Source organism: Parasteatoda tepidariorum, chromosome 11 (assembly GCF_982258835.1).
Source record: "Parasteatoda tepidariorum strain Cologne lab strain chromosome 11, Ptep-v5.0, whole genome shotgun sequence".
In the NCBI taxonomy this organism is placed as follows: Eukaryota; Metazoa; Arthropoda; class Arachnida; order Araneae; family Theridiidae; genus Parasteatoda; species Parasteatoda tepidariorum.
The window spans coordinates 14969386-14992032 of NC_141765.1; the positions used below are offsets into that span (position 1 = coordinate 14969386).

Sequence of the window (22647 nt, forward strand, 5' to 3'; positions counted from 1 at the left end):
GTAAAAGTTTCAGTGGAGCAAGTATTTTGTAGACTAACATGCTCAGTAAAGCATGTAATTTTTTTTTCCGAGTACAAATAGATTTTAAATATAGATCACTATATGCTAATAAAAGATCTGCGAAAGAATTGTAATGCTACTTCAAAGAAAGATGTTCAAATAATAGAAGAAGAGCTTGAAACATTCTAATAATTATTTATACTATCTGTCCCTTGCATAAAATGTAATTATAATATCAAACTTTTTTTTTTAAATTTTTGTTTGTAAATTAATCTAATGCCATCATTTTGATTTTATGCTCTTTAATGTTCACAAAATATTTCAATAATATGAAAACTAAAATGATAATTGCATTATGTTTTTTATTTCATTGAATCCGTTTAAAAATTCCTTGAACATTAGAGCTTTTTAATAAATAGCACAATAAAAAAAATATGAATTTGAAGTGGAATAGTTTTCTGTTAAACTATAACGTCTTCTTTAACATAATTCTTGGCAATTATGTTAGTAGCTATAAATTACCATACATTTTTATATACTTACGTATTAATTTCATGTTTTAAATTAATTATTTAAATTTCATATGCACTATGATTTTTAATCATCTTAAGTTTTTGTCACTTTTGACTAATTTTTGGTACTTATGTCAAAAACTCTATCCCAGTTGTGGTATCTTACTCAATAAAATTTGCATTTGACCATTTCTATTAAATCTAATCAAGTATGTTTTTCTGTTCTTCACATTTTAGGATAAAAATTATGTTTTGAAATCAACTTAATTTGCATGCTCTGGCGCTTTTCATATCACGTACTTTCAATGTGGGTGGAGTTTTTGACTCCATCTAATTACCTAATTTTTCAATTTTTACACATTAAGAAAATCCATTAAAAAGTCTGTTTATATATATATATATATATATATATATAAACAGAATCATATATAGCATATATATATATATATATATATATATATATATATATATATATATATATATATATATATATATATATAGACACACACTAGATTAAAATTTGTCCCAACTTTCATAATAAAATGCATTTCTGAGATTATTTGTCTAAAGATAGTTTGACTTTAGTATAATTTAACACAATAGAAAATTTTTAATAAAAGGAGAAATATGTTCGAATTTTTATCAGAATCACTGCACTTGTTTAGATGGGACATTAGAACATTCAATTATACACCATACTTTTATCTTTTAAATGTTTGAATATGGTAATCAATGCATACTTTAATAAAATGTGAGTGTCAGCATAAACTCTGATGTAAAAAGATCCTGGAGCATTTGCTTCAAAAACTGCTGGAACAATAACGTAATTCCCGGATTTCATTTGAAATCGACCAAAAACTTCCCTGTAGTTAACATAAGGTCCAGAATTTCCAACTTCTTCAATACTTAAAAAATCTTGCAAGGTCTGCCTTATAGCTTGTTTTACCTTATTAAAAGAAAAAAATTTAATAGTAGTAAATAATAAAAAATTTCTTTAGAAAAATTTAATAAAAATGCTATAAATAAATAATTAAATTCACGATTAATATTCTCCAAAAAATAATTTATTTCTGTTGTCTCTGTTAAATATTTGAAATGTTGCTAAGCTAATGTTTGGTAGCAAAAATGGACCACAGAAAAGTGAAATACCTTTCACTGCATAAGTCACTGAAAATTTTCAATTTTTATTAATTCTGCAAAAAAAGAAATTCTAGAGAAACACTATTCTAAAGCATATGCAAAAAAGACAGTTGTTCTGGGACTGTAAACAAATACCATCATCATCAGAATAAAACAAATATTCAAATTACAGATATAAATATTGAGAGAACAATTTATAACCAAAAAATTTATCACTGCAAACTCATTCTATAATAAATCTCTTTATTAGTGTTTCACTTCTGATGAGGTTACTTGTTTTAAGAAATATTTAAAAATATATTTGTAACATCTTATTGCCGTAATATTATTTCATATGAATAAGCAAAATATCTAATAATCAAAAACTTATTATTTTGTAGAAATAAAAAAATCAATAAAAATTTATTAGGAATAGTTACTTACTTTGAAAATCACAAAAGCTATTTGTAACATTTTTCTTTGTGGATGTCGAACACAACGACGTCTTAATTGCATAAGAGCCACAACAATGTTACATTTATCATCTTTTCGACTTTCCGGGGCTAAAGGAAAAGAAAAAAATATGCTATATATTGTTTGCAAAGATCTTTGAGATTAAAGATAAAAAATTTAAATAATCATAGGAACAAAATTAAAACACTATAGTTAAGTGTTCCATGTCCACAAAGAAAAATTCTTCCACAAATTCTTCCCATTAAATAAATTAAACATTAAAATAACGTGCCTAGCATCTATGGGATAGTAAATAAGTCTTTATTCATCAGTCGTTATAATGGAAAGGTTGCTGTTATGGGGTCATACTAGGGAGCATAGTTTGCAATAATCAATATTAATTCAATATAATCAATATTACAATATAATTAATTTGCTAGTTAATAAAATTTTTTGTATCTTTCAATACTTCTTTTTCTTTGCTGTAAAAATATCAAGTGCTTTCTGACATCTATTAAAAATAGATTTACCTTATGAGTAATTGAAAGAGTAATGATCATTAACTTTGAATAATGATCGACATTTTATAATTTTTCTTAATTCATAAATACTTTTCAGTGTAGTTCCTTTATACTCCCAGTGTCATAATTTTTTAATTCTCACCCTTCAATATCCCTAAGAAATGTAATCTACTCTTGTTATTTTTCTTTTTATGCGTAGTTGCCACATTATCATTTGATATTTATATGCTTTTAAAACATGAATATATAGAAATAAAAAGCAGAGTTATTGATTATTTTAAGCATCTACTTTACGAAAATTTGATTTTAAAAAATGGCTAACATGATTTTATAAAAGGATGGTTTTTTATATTGTAATGATTTCATTCTTGCAGATATAATTTTAAAAACGGCTAATTTTATTAGTTGCAGTCACTATAATTCAAAACATTTTAGTAAATGGTGATTACCCTGTATATCATAAGATGGAAAAATGTAACTTCTTACTTGAAAGAGTTAACAGGAACTGTGGATTTGTAGCAAAAGAAACAAGATTATTTCGAGAACCTCCACAACTTTTACCTTCTTCCCATCTTCCATAGATAGTTTTTGTAAAAGTAGCTTGCTGTGAACCTTCCTTATTTTGTATTTAAAAAAAAAGTTTAAATCTTATGAGTCATATCAAATAATTTTTAAATAAATTGTTTTACAATGTTTTTGCACAATGATACAATGCTTTCATACCATTTATAAAGATAATTTAAAAGCTGTTTTATTCGCAAAATAATTTTTAAATATTGAAACAATAAAATGGTGTGAGTTAGTGATAAAGTGTGAGTTTCAACTTATATTTTTGTGGTCATTATTTTTAAAGCTTTATGAGTAAAGTAAAAATAAGAAATCATTTTTTAAATATTATTATAATCAAAAAGCTAAGTATCATATTCACAATATGATACTTATATGATGATCGCAACAAAATTATTCCTTTTTAAGCTTCACACTTGTTCAAAATCTATAAATAAGATTATATTCTAATTATTTTTATTATTATTAATTGTTAGATGAATGAGTAAAATTCGTCAATATTGATCAATTTACTTTGTGTGCTACCACTTCATTAATTGTTCAATCTGCTAAGTGAAAGCCAAGTTTTTTTAAGTGAGAATTAAAAGACATTTCTCTCTGTGATGGTCAGGCAATTTCTCTGAGCGCTTTAAAGAAAACTTTGGCGATATTTAGAAATGTAATGAAGATTTTTGCATTTGTGTGACTGAAAACAAAATTTGGGTTGAATTTCATGTCTCCTTATACATTTTTGGACTGAAGTACAAGAAATCTCTCATTAATTTATTTTCTACTCTTCATAAACGCCTAGACTAAATCTTTGTCTCAGCTGATTTATATTGAATTTATAACTTCAAACCTTTAAATTGTCTCTATTTCCTCTATAGTTATGAAAATTGATAGGAGTATATTTTTTATAATAATATTGTATATAACCAATTACAGGTTAATATATACAGTTTAGTTCCATAATGATAGGTAAATATATGTATAGTTCAGAAAATGCATTTTGGTAAACAAATTTGGTAGCAAAAGAGACAATTAAATATTAATTTACTGTGTAATGTATATAACACCTTGATCTTACTTTTTTTTCTGGCTAAAGAAAAATGTAAGTATCATTCTAAGGTTGAGAAATAGATTATTACTTTGCTTTTATTGGGAGGGGGGAAGAAATATCTTAATGTATGTAAGTTTTTAATTTCATATTATTGTTGAAAGTAAAAACTTCATAAGCCTTCTTTTTTTACTTAAATAATTTTGTTATTTATTAATATTTTCCTTTCTTAAAAATCTTTTCTAGATGCCTAAGAAATCATTTTCAAAAAATAATATCCCAACTGAAGCAGGAAAAAAAAAAGGAAGTTAATTAAAAATATTTTACAATGATGTGGAAGGGACAGTTAAGACCCATTTTTATGATTTGCCCACATAATGCCTTAGTTTAGTTTTTTTTCTAGCAAAAATTTTTTGAAGGTGTGTAAAATTCCTGTATTTGATATATCATACTAACAGTTAAAGGATTTTTAAAAGAAATTGCTTATTAAATATTTTAGTATTTCTTTGTTATACAAAGTGGCACAATAGTATATTGTTCTGGGGACCTAAAATAATTTTACTTCTACTTTTATTAGTAGACTTTTTAATAAATCCCTCTACATTATGTTAATAAAGTGAAATTTTATCACTTTCAAAACTTCAATTATGTATTTATAAGTGTGAAAAATAGTATGAATATATTATTGTCTATGAGTATTGTATGTTAAAACTTATGGTTAATATTACAGGTTATTATAGAAAATGCAGAAAGCAAATGCAGCAAATATAAGCTTTGAATTGAAATTCTACTTATTGAAAGCATAATCTATTAAGTGTTCCATAATAATTATTCTTGATTTATGTATTTGCATCCTTGTTAAAAATTAAGGGACAGTTATATGTGCGTTAAAAATAATTTCAAAATATTATGCAGAGAATTTAAATGACACCTAGCTGAAAGCTACACACGAAACGTATGAGATAAAATTTCACCTTAAAGATTATACGTAAGTGAGAAGAACTAAAGTCTGATGAATTACTATTAAGGAGAGACTAAAACCATCTAAACTAGCTGAATAGCCTGATAAAATTTGAAAGTGTATCATTTTTTGATAGAGAAAAAATCTATTTTAGATGTGGTGATTACTGAGCATCTTACATAATGATGGAAATGTATATGAAATGAAATGTGAAACCTTACTTTATCAAATTTTCTATTTATAGGTAAATATTTACATTGTTATTGTGCCAATGATAGGTAAGATCGTTTAAATTGATATTTTCTTATACTATATATATAGCCTTAGTTTTAATATTTTTTCCTTACAAAAAAACATTAGATCAAAAAAATTAAATTATAAATTTAATAATTATATAAAAATAAACATAAAAATAATTATCTTGATTTTTCTTTTAAAAACAGCTTAGATAGTATGAAGTAATTTATCTGCCACCTGTAAGTGATCAAAGTTATTTTCTTTTATAAGTAGATAGATGGAATTTTTAAAAAAAATATATATTATCATTCAATGGGTGTGGCAATAATCTATGATTTGCCAAATAAACTGCTTCGCAAAATTATTACATCAAAAAAGAGATAATTCAATGTAAAATTATTACCCAAAGTGTATTATTTGAGACTGAAGTTGGTTGACATAAATCAGGAGTAAGACTGCATATCGTTACTTCTTCAAATTCACGACAAAAATCTTGAAAGCTCATCCAGAATTCTCCATCTCCTCTCTTACTGTAATCTATTCTTGCCTTGGTATTTGAATCAACATTCTGCCAGTTACTATCACTGCAATAAAATGTTTATGTTACTTCTTATTATTTAATATATCTTGTCTATAGTAAGAACTCCCCCCACCACAAAGCCTGAAGCCGTCTGCTGCTATGGAAACAAGAATAGTGCATTTCAGGGAGGGTAGAATGTTAGAAATTACATGTAGCTCGGTGCACAGCCGCGTAGATGACTTAAACCGATTCATCGGATGTTGGATCGATCTATGATGAAGATTCTGTCACTATCCGCTCCTAAGAGAGGAAGAGAATCTGTTAAAGAAAAAATATCACAGCTAGCTGCAATTACAAAAAACAAAAAAGCTGAGAAGGCGTGGCTTCCTGGATGCTGGCCGATCATCTAAGTCTCTGGTAGCAGGGATCGAAGAAGCTTAACAAGCTCTTCATCTTTTAAGAGTTCTTTCATCTCAGTAAAAAGTCATAAAAAACGACTAGCAGAATCAGTTGTTTTCTTGGGAAGAGTCTTTTTTTCCTTTGGACACACCACAGCCCGTAAAACAAGCCGGGTGCTCACCGTTGTAGCTGACGTAGGTCGCCGGTTCTGAGATAGGTTTCGTGCATTCATGCGAGTAATGGGCTTTAGCACACTTTAGGCAGGCGGGATCCACTGTACAGCTACGCTGGGTATGTCCAAATTTTTGGCATCTGTAGCATTGAATTAGAAAACGTCCCCCTCGGAAACGCTCTCTCTGTACTTTTCTCTCTAGCATAGAACTGATGTTAAAGATGTTTCTGTTGACTCTGATATCTAATTGGATGATGAGGAAAACTGATGGGGCCTAAGGCCCTGGGCGCTTCTCCTCTTGAGTTGTACAATTTTCTCGGGAAAAAGTCCAAATTCTTTTAGGTATTTCTCCAATTCAGGAATTTCAGAATCAGTCTTTAATCCTCTGATGAGGGTTTTCAATTTTCTACTCGGCTGAAGAGTCCTTAGGTGTTGAAGTGGAATCGGGAGGGTCCGCCGTCGCCTGGGCTTCGGGTTCTTTCTCACGTTCCATCGGTACTGGTTCCACAGGTGTTGCTGGAGTAGGAGTTGGTTCAGGCTGGGTGTTATCACCGTCCGGTGTTTCATGACTTGTGACGCCGAGTTGTCGCAAGTTTTCATCTTCTTGTTCTTTCTCCGTTTCAGAGCAGAAGTAGCAGTATTTTCCATATCGGTGGAATTCTGTGGTTGTGAATCAGTCTCTGGGATGGTGTTTGAGTCTGTAGTTTCTGGCCATAAAAAGGGCCTTGCAGTGTTTGGAGTGGGAGTATCAAGCTTTTCAACTGGAATCAAGTTCTAGGTCTTCTGGGGAATATTTGGCTCGGTTAATGTTTCCATCTTTTCAGTTAACACTGGCGTTGTTGTTTCCTCAGTAGTCCATTTTTCCTTAATTTCCAAGTATCGTTCAAGCATAAATGCACATCGATGCTGATTTTCATTCTCTTGTTCGTTGAGTCTCCGTCCTCTGTCGAGTTTTTCAGAAATTTCAGCGATGACGTTTCGTTGCATTCTGATCACTCTGTCAATGTTATCTGAAGTTGCTATTTCGCATAATATTGCATTTCGCTGGCATAATTTTGGCTCACCTCCTTGATCTTAACTAGGTCGAGAGTGGGATAAGGCTTTGGGTTAGACATTCTTTTGCCGCCGCGGCCAAATCTGTGATAAGACGCCATTTTAGTGATGGAGATTGGTTATAACACAACCGTTCTCCACGAAGTCTCAGTAAGATCTCCTCTGCCTGCCTCAGGGAGGGTAGCTTCGCTAATAGCTTATATAGGAGGTATACCAGATTGGCTGACTCAGCCGCCAGTAGAAGATTTATTTAATTTGATTCAAGAACTTTTTTAAGATTTGCATGGATGTTTCTTTCTTTTCTTAAATTGATGCTCTTTACCCAATTAGTTTTTAATTTTATACTAGTTTCTCCCTATTTACGCTATTTATTATGAATGTTCATTGATTTTCAGATAGTTTAATTTCTGAACTTACAATTTTTTTTAAAGCAGTTGGTTTCTTTTATTAGGAATTTTCTGGTAAAAGTGAAACACTTAAACTTTAATTTTAAAAGGTAATGAAAGTTTTGCTCATGGTAGAAACAGCTCATGTTATCCATGCCGAAGAAATTTTCAGCAATTTAATCAATTCATTAGAATTTTTTTTAAAACTCTTTATTCATGTTGATGTTGTGTACTCTTATGTGTTGATATTTTGATCCATGATATTTAGTTTAAACAACTTATTTATCTAATATATACAGTTAGGAACTACATTTTCTCTCTCTCTTTTTTTTCTTTCCTTTAAAGAATTTTTTTTGGCAGGGAGGGAGTCATGTTTTTACTTTATATACAGTTTTTTTTTGTCATAAATAATATGTAAAATAAATAAATAAAAGTAAGCAAACTGAAAATAAATAAAATAAAATAAATAGGTAATAAGTTGTAACGTGCTTTATTTTTTATTATTCATTTATTTATATTTTTTTTTATTTGTGTAACAGCAAGTTACCGCAACTAGGTTGAACTCAAAAACTATCAACGATAATTTTTTAACAACACTCATTCTGAAGCTAAAATTTTCCTCAGTGAATCTTTTTCCCATTCGAAATTACTTCTTTCATAAGGAATAGGATTTATCCAATATTTGTATCTTCTAAAACATTAAGAGTTTATAGCAGCTTAAGTATAATATTAGAAAGATCATTTATGATAAAATAAATGAAACTTCATTTCTTAGTCTTAATTCTTTTTATTTCAATAGAACTGATCAAAAATATGTCATGATGAAATTATCCTGGTATTTATATAAATTAAAAGTTTTCTATTTACCTGTCGTTCCATTGTCCATTCCACTCTGTATCATTACCCCAGGGATTTCGTATACGTATTAAATATGCTTCTGAACCTGTGCTGAGCTTTACCTATTAGAAAAAAGGTGGTTGTGAATTATTCATATTGTTAAATTTATATTTATTTCAAACTATACCTCAAAAATATATGGGGGTAACTTAAGTAGAACAAATTTAAGTGTTTTTAATTTTTTTTCGTTCTACTATGATGTGTTTAAAAAAAACTTAAAAATTGAGAATTTTGTATTTCCTAACAGTCTGAAATGTTTTTTTGCGAAGTGTTGAAACTCATTCTTCCGTCTTGAAATTCATTCTCTTCATATTAAAACTTATTTATTTGAAATTGATTTCTATTTTTGAAAATCAAATTTTAATTATTTAATAAAAATAATGTTAAAAAATAAAGCTGTAAAAGAGAATGAACTAGAATTTATTCATTATATTTGAAATTGATTTCTATTTTTGAAAATCAAATTTTGATTATTTAAAAAAAATAATGTTTAAAAAATGAAGCTGTAAAAGAGAATGAACTAGAATTTATTCATTTATCTAATTTATAATTTATTCATTTATCTAATTTATAATTTATTCATTTATCTAATCATAGAATAATATGTACAGGGGGGGATCAAAAAGAAAAAAAATGACCACCCTGAATAACTTTTGATTTAATGATCGGATGGATCTTCATGTTCTAGGACTCGATCTTCATGGTCTGCGGGATTGACCTCAAATATGCTAATTAATGGGTGCTGGCCGTATTTTAAGTTACGAAATCAGACACAAAAATATACTTTTTATGAATAAATTTACCTTTTTTGACGGATTCGGTTTTCTGACCCCCAAAATATAAGGTGTAGTCGCAATCTTGGAAATATGGTCCCATAGTTTGGTCAGAGAAGCGATCCAAAGTTTAAGTCCCTCTTTATGTTAATTTTACTTTTTGTATATTTCACCATATCTCAAGAACTTTTCAATTAAGCTAAATGAAAAAATTTTGCACCAAATTATTAAATTCATTTGTCCAAAGATAATTCCTTGTAAAAACTAAATTTTAGGAAATATTTATTTTTTATTATTTTATTTAATAATAGTAATAAAAAAATTTAATAGTAAGTTTTACAATTTCTTGCATTATCTTAAAGTAAGTAATTTAACATGACGAAATACAAAATTTGAGCAAAATCTGTTGTATAGTTCCTGAGAAATCAAATTTTAAATATACTACTTTTTGAAAATTTGATTTCTTAGGAACTGTTCAACCAATTTCGCTCAAATTTTGTATATCGCCATGTAAAATTACCTACTTTAAAATGATATCAGAAAATGTATGCCTTACAGTTTAAAAAAATTTAAACTATTATTAAATAAAATAATTATAAATATTTGCTAAAATTTCTTTTTTGCATGGCAAATGAATTTTATAATTGGGAGCAAAAATTTTTCAATTCGCTTAAAATTTTCTCGAGACATGACAAAATACCCCAAAAGTAAAATTATCATTAAGTGGCCCAAACTTTGGATCGTTCTTCTGATCAAACAACGGGGACCATATTTCCAAGATTGTGGCTACCCCCCATATTTTGGGGATCTGGAATCCGTCAAAAAAAGGGTATATTTATTCAGAGAAAGTATCGTCTGTGTGAGTATCTTGTATGAGTATAGTCTGCACTATTTAGTAAGCATATTTGATGTCACCCCCTCAAACCATTAAGATTTTGACCTAGAGCGTGAAATTTGATCATTAGATCAAAAGTTATTTAGGATTTTCCGTTTTCTTTTTTTTGGGGGGGGGGGGGGTACTGTACTTTTACAGTAAGACGAAGAAAAAAAATTTCTTTCATGAAACAATATATATATATATATATTTTGTTTTGAGAATGAGGTTCTTTCTGAATTTTTATTTATTATACGTAATTACATATTATTTATTTATTATAATATTTATATTATTATACATATTTTAAAATTTTTTATTATTATTTTATTTTGTGTGTGCAAGAAACATAATTCAATACTTTTTTTTCGAAAATATAAAAAGGTATTTATTGAATGCTTTGAATTTTATTACTAATTTTGCTGCCTTAACAACACTCTTATTTTTCTGTGTTCATAGCTAATTCTCAAAAGCATTCATTCCACTCTTTCATTTCAGCTTACAGCCTATGTAATTTTTCAATATGAAAGACTTAATCACCTATATACTGAGAAAAATATCAGAAACTATACTTTCTTTTAATTCTCCAAAAGAAAATCATATTTATAATATTTTTGCATAAAATGTATTTTAAATTGCTTCTAAAAATGTATATTTGTAAATAAAAAAGTAATATAAACAAATTTGATAGGATTTGTAACTCTTTGCTATGCAATATTTTACAGTTATTACAATATTTATTTAATATATTTTTAAATAATTTGTTTTGCAATATGCAGAAGTAAATTTTTAACAACCAATTCCTTTTCTTTTTTAAAAAAGAAGGAATTGCCAGAAAAGAACAAAATGGGAAGAAATATTTTCAAAACAGGTCCGTTAAAAAATTGTTAATTTGTGATGAAAGGTTATTTGAAATTTGTGATAAAAATATTTGTAAAATATTAAAATAAAATACAAAGTAGAATGTGCGTAATTAATATATAATGTTTTTTATTTGGAAAGTAGTGATTTAGTTTTGTAAAGAATCTTTGCTGCTAAAAGAGGTAGCAAAAATTATTTGAAGCAGTCAGGATAAAAATTTCATTTGTTTTCCTATCATGTCTTCAGTTTTATACTTTGGATGAAAACTATATATACCTGGAACATGTGCAAAAGAGTTATATTTTGTCAACAAAAAAAATCTTACAAGTTAATGCTAGAAGATTTTTAATTAATTGTTGGTATTTATATCAGAAATCATTCTGGTCACCATATTAAATAATTGTTTACAATTTTCTAAGTTAGTAAGATTGAGTAAACTTATTTTTAAAAATTATCTCTACTGGAGTTATTCTTATAATAAGGTCAGGTATCCCCAAAATGACTGACTATTTAAAATTTTTATTGCAGAACGGAAGACAATAGAAATCTATGGTTTACTGTGTTATGGTAATTTCAAAATCTTTGTTGTTTTTTCCCCCTCTTTAAACAACACCACTTGTTGATGAACTTTTCAAAAAATTTTAAGATTTGGGGAGAGTAAATTCCAAGTGGAATGCAGTAAACCATAAATCTCCATTTCCTTCTGTTTTTCTTTGATTAAATTTTCAAATCATCAATCACTTTCGTGACACTCAGTAAAGTCCTCAATTTGTTTGCTCATTGAAAAATTTGCAACCAAAATTTCTAAAAAAATATTATACATTGTAAGAAAAAAGAGCATTGTGTTTATCTCATTAAATTCTTAATTCATACAATTTTGATGGTTATAAAAATGCTGTACTAGCTGTGCAATTTGAGAAATAAAAATAGTAATGATATCAAGATAAATAAATAAATAATTATTGTAAACTTAAATCTGAATTGAAAGACACTAACTATTGCAACAGCACTTATTGTATAAGCATGACCAGATACTAAACCATTTGGATCAGCTTTCAGCGATTCCATCCAGTCTCCCTAAAAAATAAAGGTTTGATTTATTGCAAGTGGAATTTTTTGTTTAAATGTCTCACATATTATTTGATTTTAGCCTGTAGTTTTAATAGAGGGTAAAAAGCATTTTTTATACTTCTACATTTTTTGATCACACTTTTCTAGAGATGATTAATAAATCTAAACTGTTGAGCAAAAACTAAGATTATAAGAGTTAAAATACCTAAAAATTGGTTCACCTAAATAAGTTTTGAAAGCCACTTTGATTGAATGATGTAACTGAACATGAAATAAACTAATGAAAAGGAAACATGTATTACAAAAGTTCATACACAAATAGATATTTACAAGGAATGAGTGACCCGAATTGGATATTCCAGTCAGACAATACCTACATTCACTTTACAACATTGCCATAATAATTGTTTTTGGATGATAAAGCACATGTTATGGAATAACCTTTCTGTAGTTTCAGTCTGTTGTAGAATTGAAGACTGCCATTATTGAAATATTGGATAATATTCATGCTACAGTCCTCCTTGGGCTAGTAAATGATGATATTCAACATTGTATATTCTAATTCATTTGTTAACATGGTGGATATATCTCCTATTAGCAGTAGTCAGTGCCTGATAAAGACAGGGGTATATGGGACAATTGCCCTGGGCCCCACATCAGAGGGGGGCCCCAAATCGAACTGAAAGTTTATTTTAGGTTTCCTTCATTAATGAACTTTTTTTTTAAACAAAATATCAGTACGGTGTAAAATCCGTCAGTTTTATGTTAGCTTCTTCATTAGTCTATCGTATGAACACAAAAATCTATATTTCGTAAATCCATGGCTTTCTAGTGCGAAATTCAGCTAAATTTAAGCAATTACAGTGGACAAATTTGACTAATCAAAAGCCTGTATTTTTAAATATAGCAAAATGCGATGTGTTTACAAAAATACAGGATTTTGATTGGCTTAAGTGAGTCATGTAGCTGTGAAAATTTAGCTGAATTCCTCCCTAATGTCAGCAAGGATATGCATATTTTGCAGCTAGATGACAAAGTTAACAATCAGAAACCTGGATTCGGCATGATTGACATAGAATTGTCAGAAAATCTATAAAATGGACCGAACGATAATTCGCCTGACCATTAGAGGGAGGGGGGACATTATAGCTATTTTAGGTTCTAGTCAATTTTCTTGTTATATATATATAATTAAATTAAAAAATTTAAATATGGAGCGCCGATAATCCGAACTGCTCGGGACCGAACGTGGTTCGGATAATTGGAAAGTTGTTTAAAATCTAGTTTAAATGATTATTATTTATGCACTAACTTCCCTTCACACTTTTTACAGGTTTAGGATTGGCAGTACTATCTAAAATAGCTCTGTTTAAATTTTGTTTTTCTTTAATTTTTAAATATTTTGTAATAATTTTTTTTTAACTTTTTTTTTTCATTTTGAATTTTTTTTTATCATGTTTCAGCTTTTATAATTTTTTTTTTGTCAATTACTGATTTCTTCTTATTTTCCATTGCAAAAGAAATCCAGCAAAGACTTTTGTTTCAAAGAAGTTGCTTTTTTTTGAGCAGCCGTATTCCTTATTCTTTTTAAATAAATCAACTGAACTGGATCAACATCATTTTGACGTTCTAGCCAGTTCATTGCAATATCTAATGAATTGCATGCTTCTATATGAGAAGGTCCACTATCTTGAACTTGATCACCTACTTCTTCGTCTGTGGAGTTCCGATTTTCTTTCAAAATTTCAGCAACAATTTCATCATCATTTAAAATTTGAAATCCTGGGACGTTGTCAGTGTCTCGACACCTGTCTTCTATTTATTCTGCTGCATAACCTGGCATTTTTTCAGCCAGAAGATCTACTGGTTCAGAAATTTAGAAAAATTGTTGATAAGTTGAATAGAATTCTAAACTTTTTTTTTAAAAAAAAAGCAAATGCAGACATAGTTCGGATAATTAGACGTTCGGATAATCGGCGCTCTACTACCTCCATAAAGTTCAATTCCTCATTACTGAGGTAGTGAAGCAGGGGGGGGGGTCAACGAAGTTTTTGCCCCCGGCCCCAATTAGGCTAAGTCGGGCCCTGGCAGTAGTGGCTTTATTTCAGTAGAACACTTTTTCATTTTTACGTATTCAATTTTTTTTTCCTGTTCAGGTAAAGCAGAAAGTGAGTTACCCCTTGTAAGTATATATTTGTATATAGTCTTTCTTAATTGCTAATATAATATATGTTGCACTCTCATTGATTTGCCTTGTGTTCAGTTACGACAGATAATTAAGGTAGCTTTATTTCAGTGGGGCGCACAAAAACTACACTAAATATTTTATACTAACAATATTAGCAATATCTAATGCAAAAAAAAAAAAAAAAAAAAAAAAAACATTTAAACGTACATGATTTCCTCATAGTGAATGCATTTTTTGGTGGTAAAATTAATTGTTTATTTTATGTCAATATTCAAACATATTTACATTTTTTTAAAACTATTAGAGAAAGATTGTAAGATTTTTTTTTAAATAAAGAAAACGATTTTACAAAACTTACATAGACTTTTTTGCTTGACTATGCAACTAAAAATATTCTATATTTGTCCTTTATCTGTGTAAAATGGATGAATATATTACAAAGTGGAGTAATAAGTGAAATTAGTTGTTTTATTTCTTGGAATTACTTAGTGAATAAATTATCTGAATAATTTTAGGACTAAATAAATTGTAAGCAAGAACAGCCCAAATTTTCAATAATGTTTAACTTCTCAACTTACTTTCCTAGAACATGTAATGAAAGCTCCAGATGTTGATGCTACGAGTAAAATATTGTAAAGATGAGGTGGTGCTGATTCCAACACATACATTTCGGCTAAACCTCCTGTTAAATCTACTAATGCATCCATAGATTGTCCACCTTCTAATGCCTCATATGAGCCATGCAATCTACAAAACATTACAAGGTCATTAGTATCTGCATATAAACATAACCATGATGACATACACAAACAACGCATGTTAAGATATTGTTGTGCACAACCCAGAAAAATGTTTAAAATATGTGTTAATCCACCACAGGGATAATCCAAACGAACTCTTTAAACCATCTTATAAAAAAACTAATTAAAACTTTTTTGATCTATTTCTGTAGCTTAAGCTAAGAAAATATTTAAACGCTATCAATATCTCAAGAATTATAACTGAACAAAGTGGGACTGTCTCTCAACATCAAAACATGTTTAATTGTAGAAAAAAAAAAAGAAATGGAAAAGTGATTATTAGCAACATTACCAACTTATTTCCGGCAATCAAGTCGGTTTTGATGTCGATTAGTCAAACCGATTTGATTGCCGGATATAAGATGGCAATGTTGCTATTAATCCCTTTTCCATTTCTTTTTTCTTCCTACAACAATTAAACAGGTTTTGATGTTTTTCAATCCGCTTTTTTAACTACATTCAATAGATTTTTATATTGCTTTTGTTTCGTTATTTATTTTCTTCATTCTAATATTAATTTGCGACCTTAATGTATAGAGAAATATTTTAAAACTATATAATAAAGACAATGATTACAGAACATCCTGTATTGAAAAATGTTTTTGAATAAATTATTTATATGCGCATATAAATAATGCGCGTCTTGAGCTAACAAAACAGAGGAATTGCTCATATGAATGACTGAAATAATATGACTTTTTGTAGTGAATGGTTGAATGTGTGACACATCAAAGCATCACCTATAAAATCGTAGATCTGACGAAAGTCTATACATTTTTATAGTTGAGTCCTTGAAAAGCAAGTTTTCAATATCCAAAATTAATTTTTTTCAATCATCACTAACAAGGGTTAATCAGTTTGCTTATTCAACATTTTCGCTTTTCAAACACACTTTTTTATTATAAGTTTTTTAAACAGTTATGTTAAATGATCAAAGGAATATTAGTTTTCAGCACTAATATTCATATTTTGAATAAAGAAAAATGTATTCAATTAAAGTTTTTTATATAAAATTTTATTTTCAATTTTTTTAAACAAAAAAATTAAAAGAATCTCATTTTTATTACTTTAAACATATTTTTTTACAACCTAATATGTTCATTTAAATTTAATCATCTTAAATTAAGGTTCTAAATTTAAATTTGGCAATTTTTGAAATATAGGTTTGAAAACATTTGATTTTTTCAATACTATGGACAATTCTTATAAGCATGGTTAGCTTTGATATTTAGAAAACTCTTTCAAATAATGCTTAAATTAACAGTAGTATTTCAAATGTTTGGTTATTTTCACTGGCAAAAATTAATGCGTGTTAAAATTAGCATTAATTCTTACTTTGCGTAAGCTTTTTCCAAGAGTGATACCCAAAATTCTCTTGGTTCTGAACTTCTTGAAAATATGAGTTTTTTATTTTTAGTTGGTAGCAAATCGTCAACATAAACTGTAATCCAATGACCGAATCTCCAGAAACGAAAAGTAATTATTCCTTTATATCCATGTCCACTTAGTGGTTGATTGGATGGAATCACCTATAGATAAACAAAAATTAATCAAATAAATTCAAAAGCAGACCAGCTCAGTTACATATAATTTCTAGTGCAATCAAAATATAAAATCACCAAAATACAAATTGAAAGTGGCCGATTGCATCAACTTATCCAAATGAAAATTTAGAGTATACTTTGTGTTACTACGAGTGAAGCAAAACAATATGAAGATAAAGCACGAATAATGGCACAAAAACAGACATACTTCAGTTTCTGTTCTCCAATCGAGAGTTGTCAAAAGTTTCTGGATGAATTGAACGTAAAAGAATTAATGGACGTAAATACAAATCGAGTAGACACTCTTAACTACAAGCTCATTAAAAATTGCCTAGAAATAGACAATTTGAACAAGAAAGATTCACTAGATCCAATTTTGAGAACCACTTCTTTATGCATGTTGGATGAGAAATACACAGAACCTGAATGGATCAGAATTTACACAGATGTCTCCAAAATAAGACCTGGAGTATTTAGCAAACTGTTACCACATCACACTCCCGTGAGAAAATACATGTCTAGTTTTGAAGCTGAAATGCATTCCATATCACTGGCAATGAACAGCCCTTTTAAAAACATCAACTTTTTTACTAAGGCCGTAATTTTGATAGACTCAATAGCTGAAATACAAGCAGTTACGTCGAGCCCCCCGAACCGAATCTTGTATCATCTGACATATTAAAGAACGAAACGGTAACGAAAAAGTCGACACTTCAGCAAAGATGGGTGTACAGGAAGACCAGCTAACTTTGCCACTCTCTACAATTTTTTTTTAAAGAAGACTATTCACAATAAAATTAATGCACCACACAGAAGAGAGCAAGAATTATTATTAAAGGAAAACGCTCGGAAATGATCCAGGAGAGATGGAAAGACTATAGTCGTAAGTAATGAATCCGTTGATAACTTCAGACTTAAAACAGGTCAGGATTATTTTCCAGAACATCAAAACAGCATTGGCATCCTTCCAATAAGGGATTGTCAATACGCAGAGCAGGTAAAATGAATGCTGAACTTTTATGCCCTGGACTCTATAAAGAATCTCAAAGAAGTGGCGATATTCTCAAGTTATATTGGGATGCTAGTTCACTGTTGATACTAGCATAATGAATTATTTGTGAGACTTTCGTGCCTCCATTTGACACTTTTTACTGAAGTTTTCAGTACTAGAATCACCTATTCTTATCATAGGCGTAATCTACGGTCAAAAAGATAGTAAAATATTGGTTATTTTTCATAATTGAGAATTAGAGGAGGAAATTGCATTCTTGTTTGGGAATTGGAGTCTCCTTTATGAATTCACCATCTTTGTAGGTTACTTTACAAAAAGTTCGATAAATTCATCAATCATATTTTTCTGGTTTGAAAATTTTATTCACTTTTTGTGAAGCGATGTAATGATGATTTGCTTTGGAGCTAAAGCCCTTGGTATTCACCTTTTTATTTCAGCTCATTAGGTTTCATAAATCTTTTTATAGTTTAGCATGGTCATGGTATTCATTATTTAATTATAGTATCTTCATAAGTTTATGTAGATTGTAAAGTCAATTATATGGTGTAATTTTAAATAAAAAACATTGTGTTTTTCCAATACATATGATAGTCATCAGATATGAAAGAATCGGGAAGGAAGTGTAAAAAGCTAACATGGCTAGTCAGAATTAGTTTTTTTTTAAATCGAGCAGAACAGGCTATGTTGGATATTTCACATTTTTTATTTTGTTGAAATTTTTTGAATATGTTTTTTATGTAAAAATAGTAGACTTGTTTTTTTATCTTTGCGTTGTGCAAAATTTCAGTTTCTTCCTACTGCAAGGTAATTAAGGTCACGCTAAATGTACAACACACCTGCGTTAATTCTTTTTTTTTTGGTAATACTCGTTAGTATGTAATCACAGTATGTACCTTTGTAGTTCACTGTTGATACTAGTAGATTTCGACGGTCGAAGTCTAAAAAAATAGCCTTATATCGACGATTTCAGAATGACCTTTGATGAAAAAGTCCACCGAAAGTATTCGTTGTATTAGTTAATGTGGAAGTAGTCGAACATAAAATAATGTGCAGTGCCGTGATTCATTCATTTCACGAAAAATGTTACTGTATGTAAATATATGTGTTTTTCTCAAAATTTCAGAGGATATTCAGTTTGACCCTCAAAACCCAGGAAAATTTTTTTTTCTTGCAATGATAGAAAACATGTTTCTGATAATTTTATTTAAAAACATATCCTGGAAATTTCATCAAAATCGAAAATGTGATGTATCCAACTCTACCTGACTCTTAAAAGAGATCTTGCTCTCAAATCGCGTTGCAACCTGTATGGAACTGCGTCAGCAATTCCGGATTATAGCGAACATGAGTCAAAATTTAATTTTAATTTGAAAAAGAAAATCACCATGAATGTTATATTTTCTTTTACCTTTTCCATTAAATCGGGTCTTTGTGCAACAGCTGCACATGAAGATAAAAACCAGCAGTCAGCTAGAATACCTTGAACAATATCATGTCGGCTTACACCATTAACTAATAATTCTGGTTTGGCAACTAATTCCTGCAAGAATTCTCAATTAGTAAAGTAAATAAATGAAGCAACAACAGAAATATTAAACATTCTCTACACTAAAAAATAATAGAGCAATATTTCTCAGAAACAATACACAAAGAAGTATGAGCTAGTAACACTGCGCTGCAAAACATTTTTTTTATATATATATTAAATGAACTAAATTCGTATATGACGCCCGTGTTTCCCCATGACCTTTCTTCTCCAGCCCCTCATAAGAAAACAACACTTGCACTCAACATCAACAGTTGAAGAAAATGAAGATTTTGAGGTAATTTTAATGAAAAAAATAATTCAATTAACAATTTTATGTTATGGAACTTTTATGGTGATATGTTCAGGAGTCATACTCTATACGGTTTCAATAATATCGAAAACCCTGTGAATATGTAACTTAGCTTTTTTGAACAAAAGTAATTTTCCCCTTTCAAAAATTCTATGATATGTTTGCTGTGTTGTTGATTTGAATCAATCAGTTTTAAAATCAATTAAGACGAATCAGTAATTGTGAAACTACAAAGATAATAATATAAATAGGATCTTATTTTTTATAATTATTTTATAGTTTTACAGTTGGTGAAAATTACTTTAATTCAAAAATTTTAAGCTCCATATTTATTGGGTTTTCGATATTATTGGAACATTATTTAAAATTATTTGATTGAACTCCGATATAATTTTTTTTAAATTATTGATATGAGAGAATGTTAGCTAAATAGTACTAGTTATTTTTTACTGCAACAGTACTATAAAATATGTGTTTATATTGCACCCAAATTTTTGTTAATTATTTAATGTTAATAAAACTGTACTGGTAACTGTTAAAACTTTCTCTTCTAAACAAAGTAATTTTGAAATTAAAAATAGCACGTTTTGTTATTCTTTTGCAATGAAATTTGTCTTTATTACGTCGAATAAAGAGCAAATAATAGTTATTTTAGTTTGTCGTTTACCCTTTTTAAAAACTGCGATATAGGTAGAGTACACCAAAAAAATTTTCTGACTTTGATTTAGTAAATGTTGTCCTGATATTTTTTTGGTCCACTGCGAAGCCTGCAATTCTTTATAACAAAAATATTTTGTCCCAATTTTGGTCAAAAAGGGTGAGGAGGAGAGGTCAGGAAGCGTTCTTGTAGTGCAGTGTTTCCCAAACTTATTACTCTTGTGTACCTTTACTAAACTTTTCGTAAGGCTGTGTGCCACTAATAAAAAAATAAATATAATTTTTACTTTTAAAAAATTGCACGAAAGTTGCGGAGTTATCACTTCTCCTCTTCACCCCCTCTTAGCCAAAATTGTGGCTCTTTTTTAATAGCGGGTGTTAGGGAGAGAAAAAAAAGGATTGCAAGCAGAAAAACGTGGAAAATAACTTTAAAAATTTACGTAAAAAAACTTTTTTTTTTCCTTGCTACATATGCTCATGCTTTGGAATTTTTTATCCTTCCTAACCCCTAAAAAAGTTTAATAGGTAAAAATAATTATTTTTTCTTCCATTAAATTAAATTTATTGACATAAAATTGTTGAAAAAGGATAAATATGGGGAGGCGGGATTGTGTGGAAATGGTGGATTATGGAGGAAAACGGATCTCATATTCGGATTCAGGTGGCCATTTTATATAGAAATATTAGGAATGGTGTCAGGTTTTTATCCCATGCAGCACAGTGTTATTTTAGAAACGAATTCCACAGTAAAAGTCATTTCAAACTACGTAGGATGTACGTGAACTTGGTGTAAGCTTTTCCCATTATAAGTGTTTAGATTTATTTACACCATTTAAATTGTATATAAAAAGCTCGATTTGGTATTAACTTGAAATAAAGAGTTCCTTCACACAATTTTGTGGGTCGTTCAACAGCAAATTTAGAGAGATGGGCAGATCTTTAAAACCTTTAACTTTTGATAATAAAAAATAATAGGCACACTATTTTTACACCTCCAGAATTGTTTGAAAATGCATAAAATATCAGAAGATAATCGCGAACATCGAAAATTTTGATGCCCTTATACGTATGAACAAAAAATTTAAGTATTTGAACTAATTTTTCTAGGTTTATATACATTTCATGAAAAATCATAAAAACGACAAAAGTATCATTAATTTAATAAACTTACTGAACCTATTTTTCTTTTATTGAGCAATTTTTTCTTTTTAATAATTTCATCCATATTTACCCTTTATTTTTCATCAAAAATTATTAGTATCATAAATGAATTGAAAAATTTTAATATTAAGTTAAATTGTTATAAAATGTATAAAGAGGCATACTTTAATTATTTTCAGTCAAAAAATATCTTCAATTAGTAAAACACAGGGAAAAAACTAAGTTCTGATATGTTAAATTCAATTAATTAATCCTGAGGTTACGGTCTGGACAACCTAGAGAATAGATCGGAAACTTGACACAGATGCAACGCAATGCGATGCACATAATAAAGAAAATAAATTAGACAATGACAAACGTGTGATCTAAATTTTGATTGGTTTTAACATTTACTTTTTAGATCTGCGTCTGATTACGGTCTTGACATCGTAACTGTAACCTCACCGAATGACTGTTTGTGATTATAAACGTAGAGAAAATTAGTTCAAAAATTTTAATTTTTTGTTTCTACTTATAAGGGCATCAACATTTTTGATGTTCACGATTATTTTCTGATATTTTATGCATTTTCAAACAATTCTGGAGGTATAAAAATAGTGTGCCCATTATTTTTTAATGTTTTTTTTTGTTATCAAAAGTTAAAGGTTTTAGAGATCTGCCCAGATATTACATAACAGATTTTGCAGTGTACTTGAAAGCTTTATAGTTACCCAATCTAAACATCACCACCGGTTCAAATAAGACAATCCTTTTTTGTATCATATTAACTCAAGGCGTCGCATTCTTTTTTTTTAAATTTTAATTCTTTTTTTAAATTTGAGTAGAGTTTTTGAGTTTATAGTAGAGCCAAAAACGAGATCTGCCATTCGCCAAAGTGGCAGATTCGTGTTTGTGTGATTCGGGGACGATACCAAAATCTTATTCCTTGATTAAAATGACATTAAAATATTTATTGTCTAGATTCTCCTATTGGCATGACAGCCCTTTGTGGGCAAGAGCCTTCCCTAAAACCTTCATTCAGTCTGCTCTTTTCCT

At 28.9% G+C, this 22647-nt stretch overlaps 1 protein-coding gene across 1 annotated transcript in view; it reads right to left on the bottom strand.

The window, feature by feature from the left end:
- LOC107445078 (calpain-A) overlaps positions 1–22647 on the bottom strand; it is a 57761-nt gene that overhangs the window by 2783 nt on the left and 32331 nt on the right. The window contains exons 4-12 of the mRNA XM_016059404.4: positions 19365–19496; positions 16736–16929; positions 15179–15347; positions 12338–12418; positions 8804–8895; positions 5810–5990; positions 3092–3221; positions 2076–2194; positions 1253–1458 (exon numbers count right to left, since the gene is read on the bottom strand). Coding sequence (XP_015914890.2) covers positions 1253–1458; positions 2076–2194; positions 3092–3221; positions 5810–5990; positions 8804–8895; positions 12338–12418; positions 15179–15347; positions 16736–16929; positions 19365–19496 — 1304 coding nt within the window. The remainder of the gene's footprint in view (positions 1–1252; positions 1459–2075; positions 2195–3091; positions 3222–5809; positions 5991–8803; positions 8896–12337; positions 12419–15178; positions 15348–16735; positions 16930–19364; positions 19497–22647) is intronic.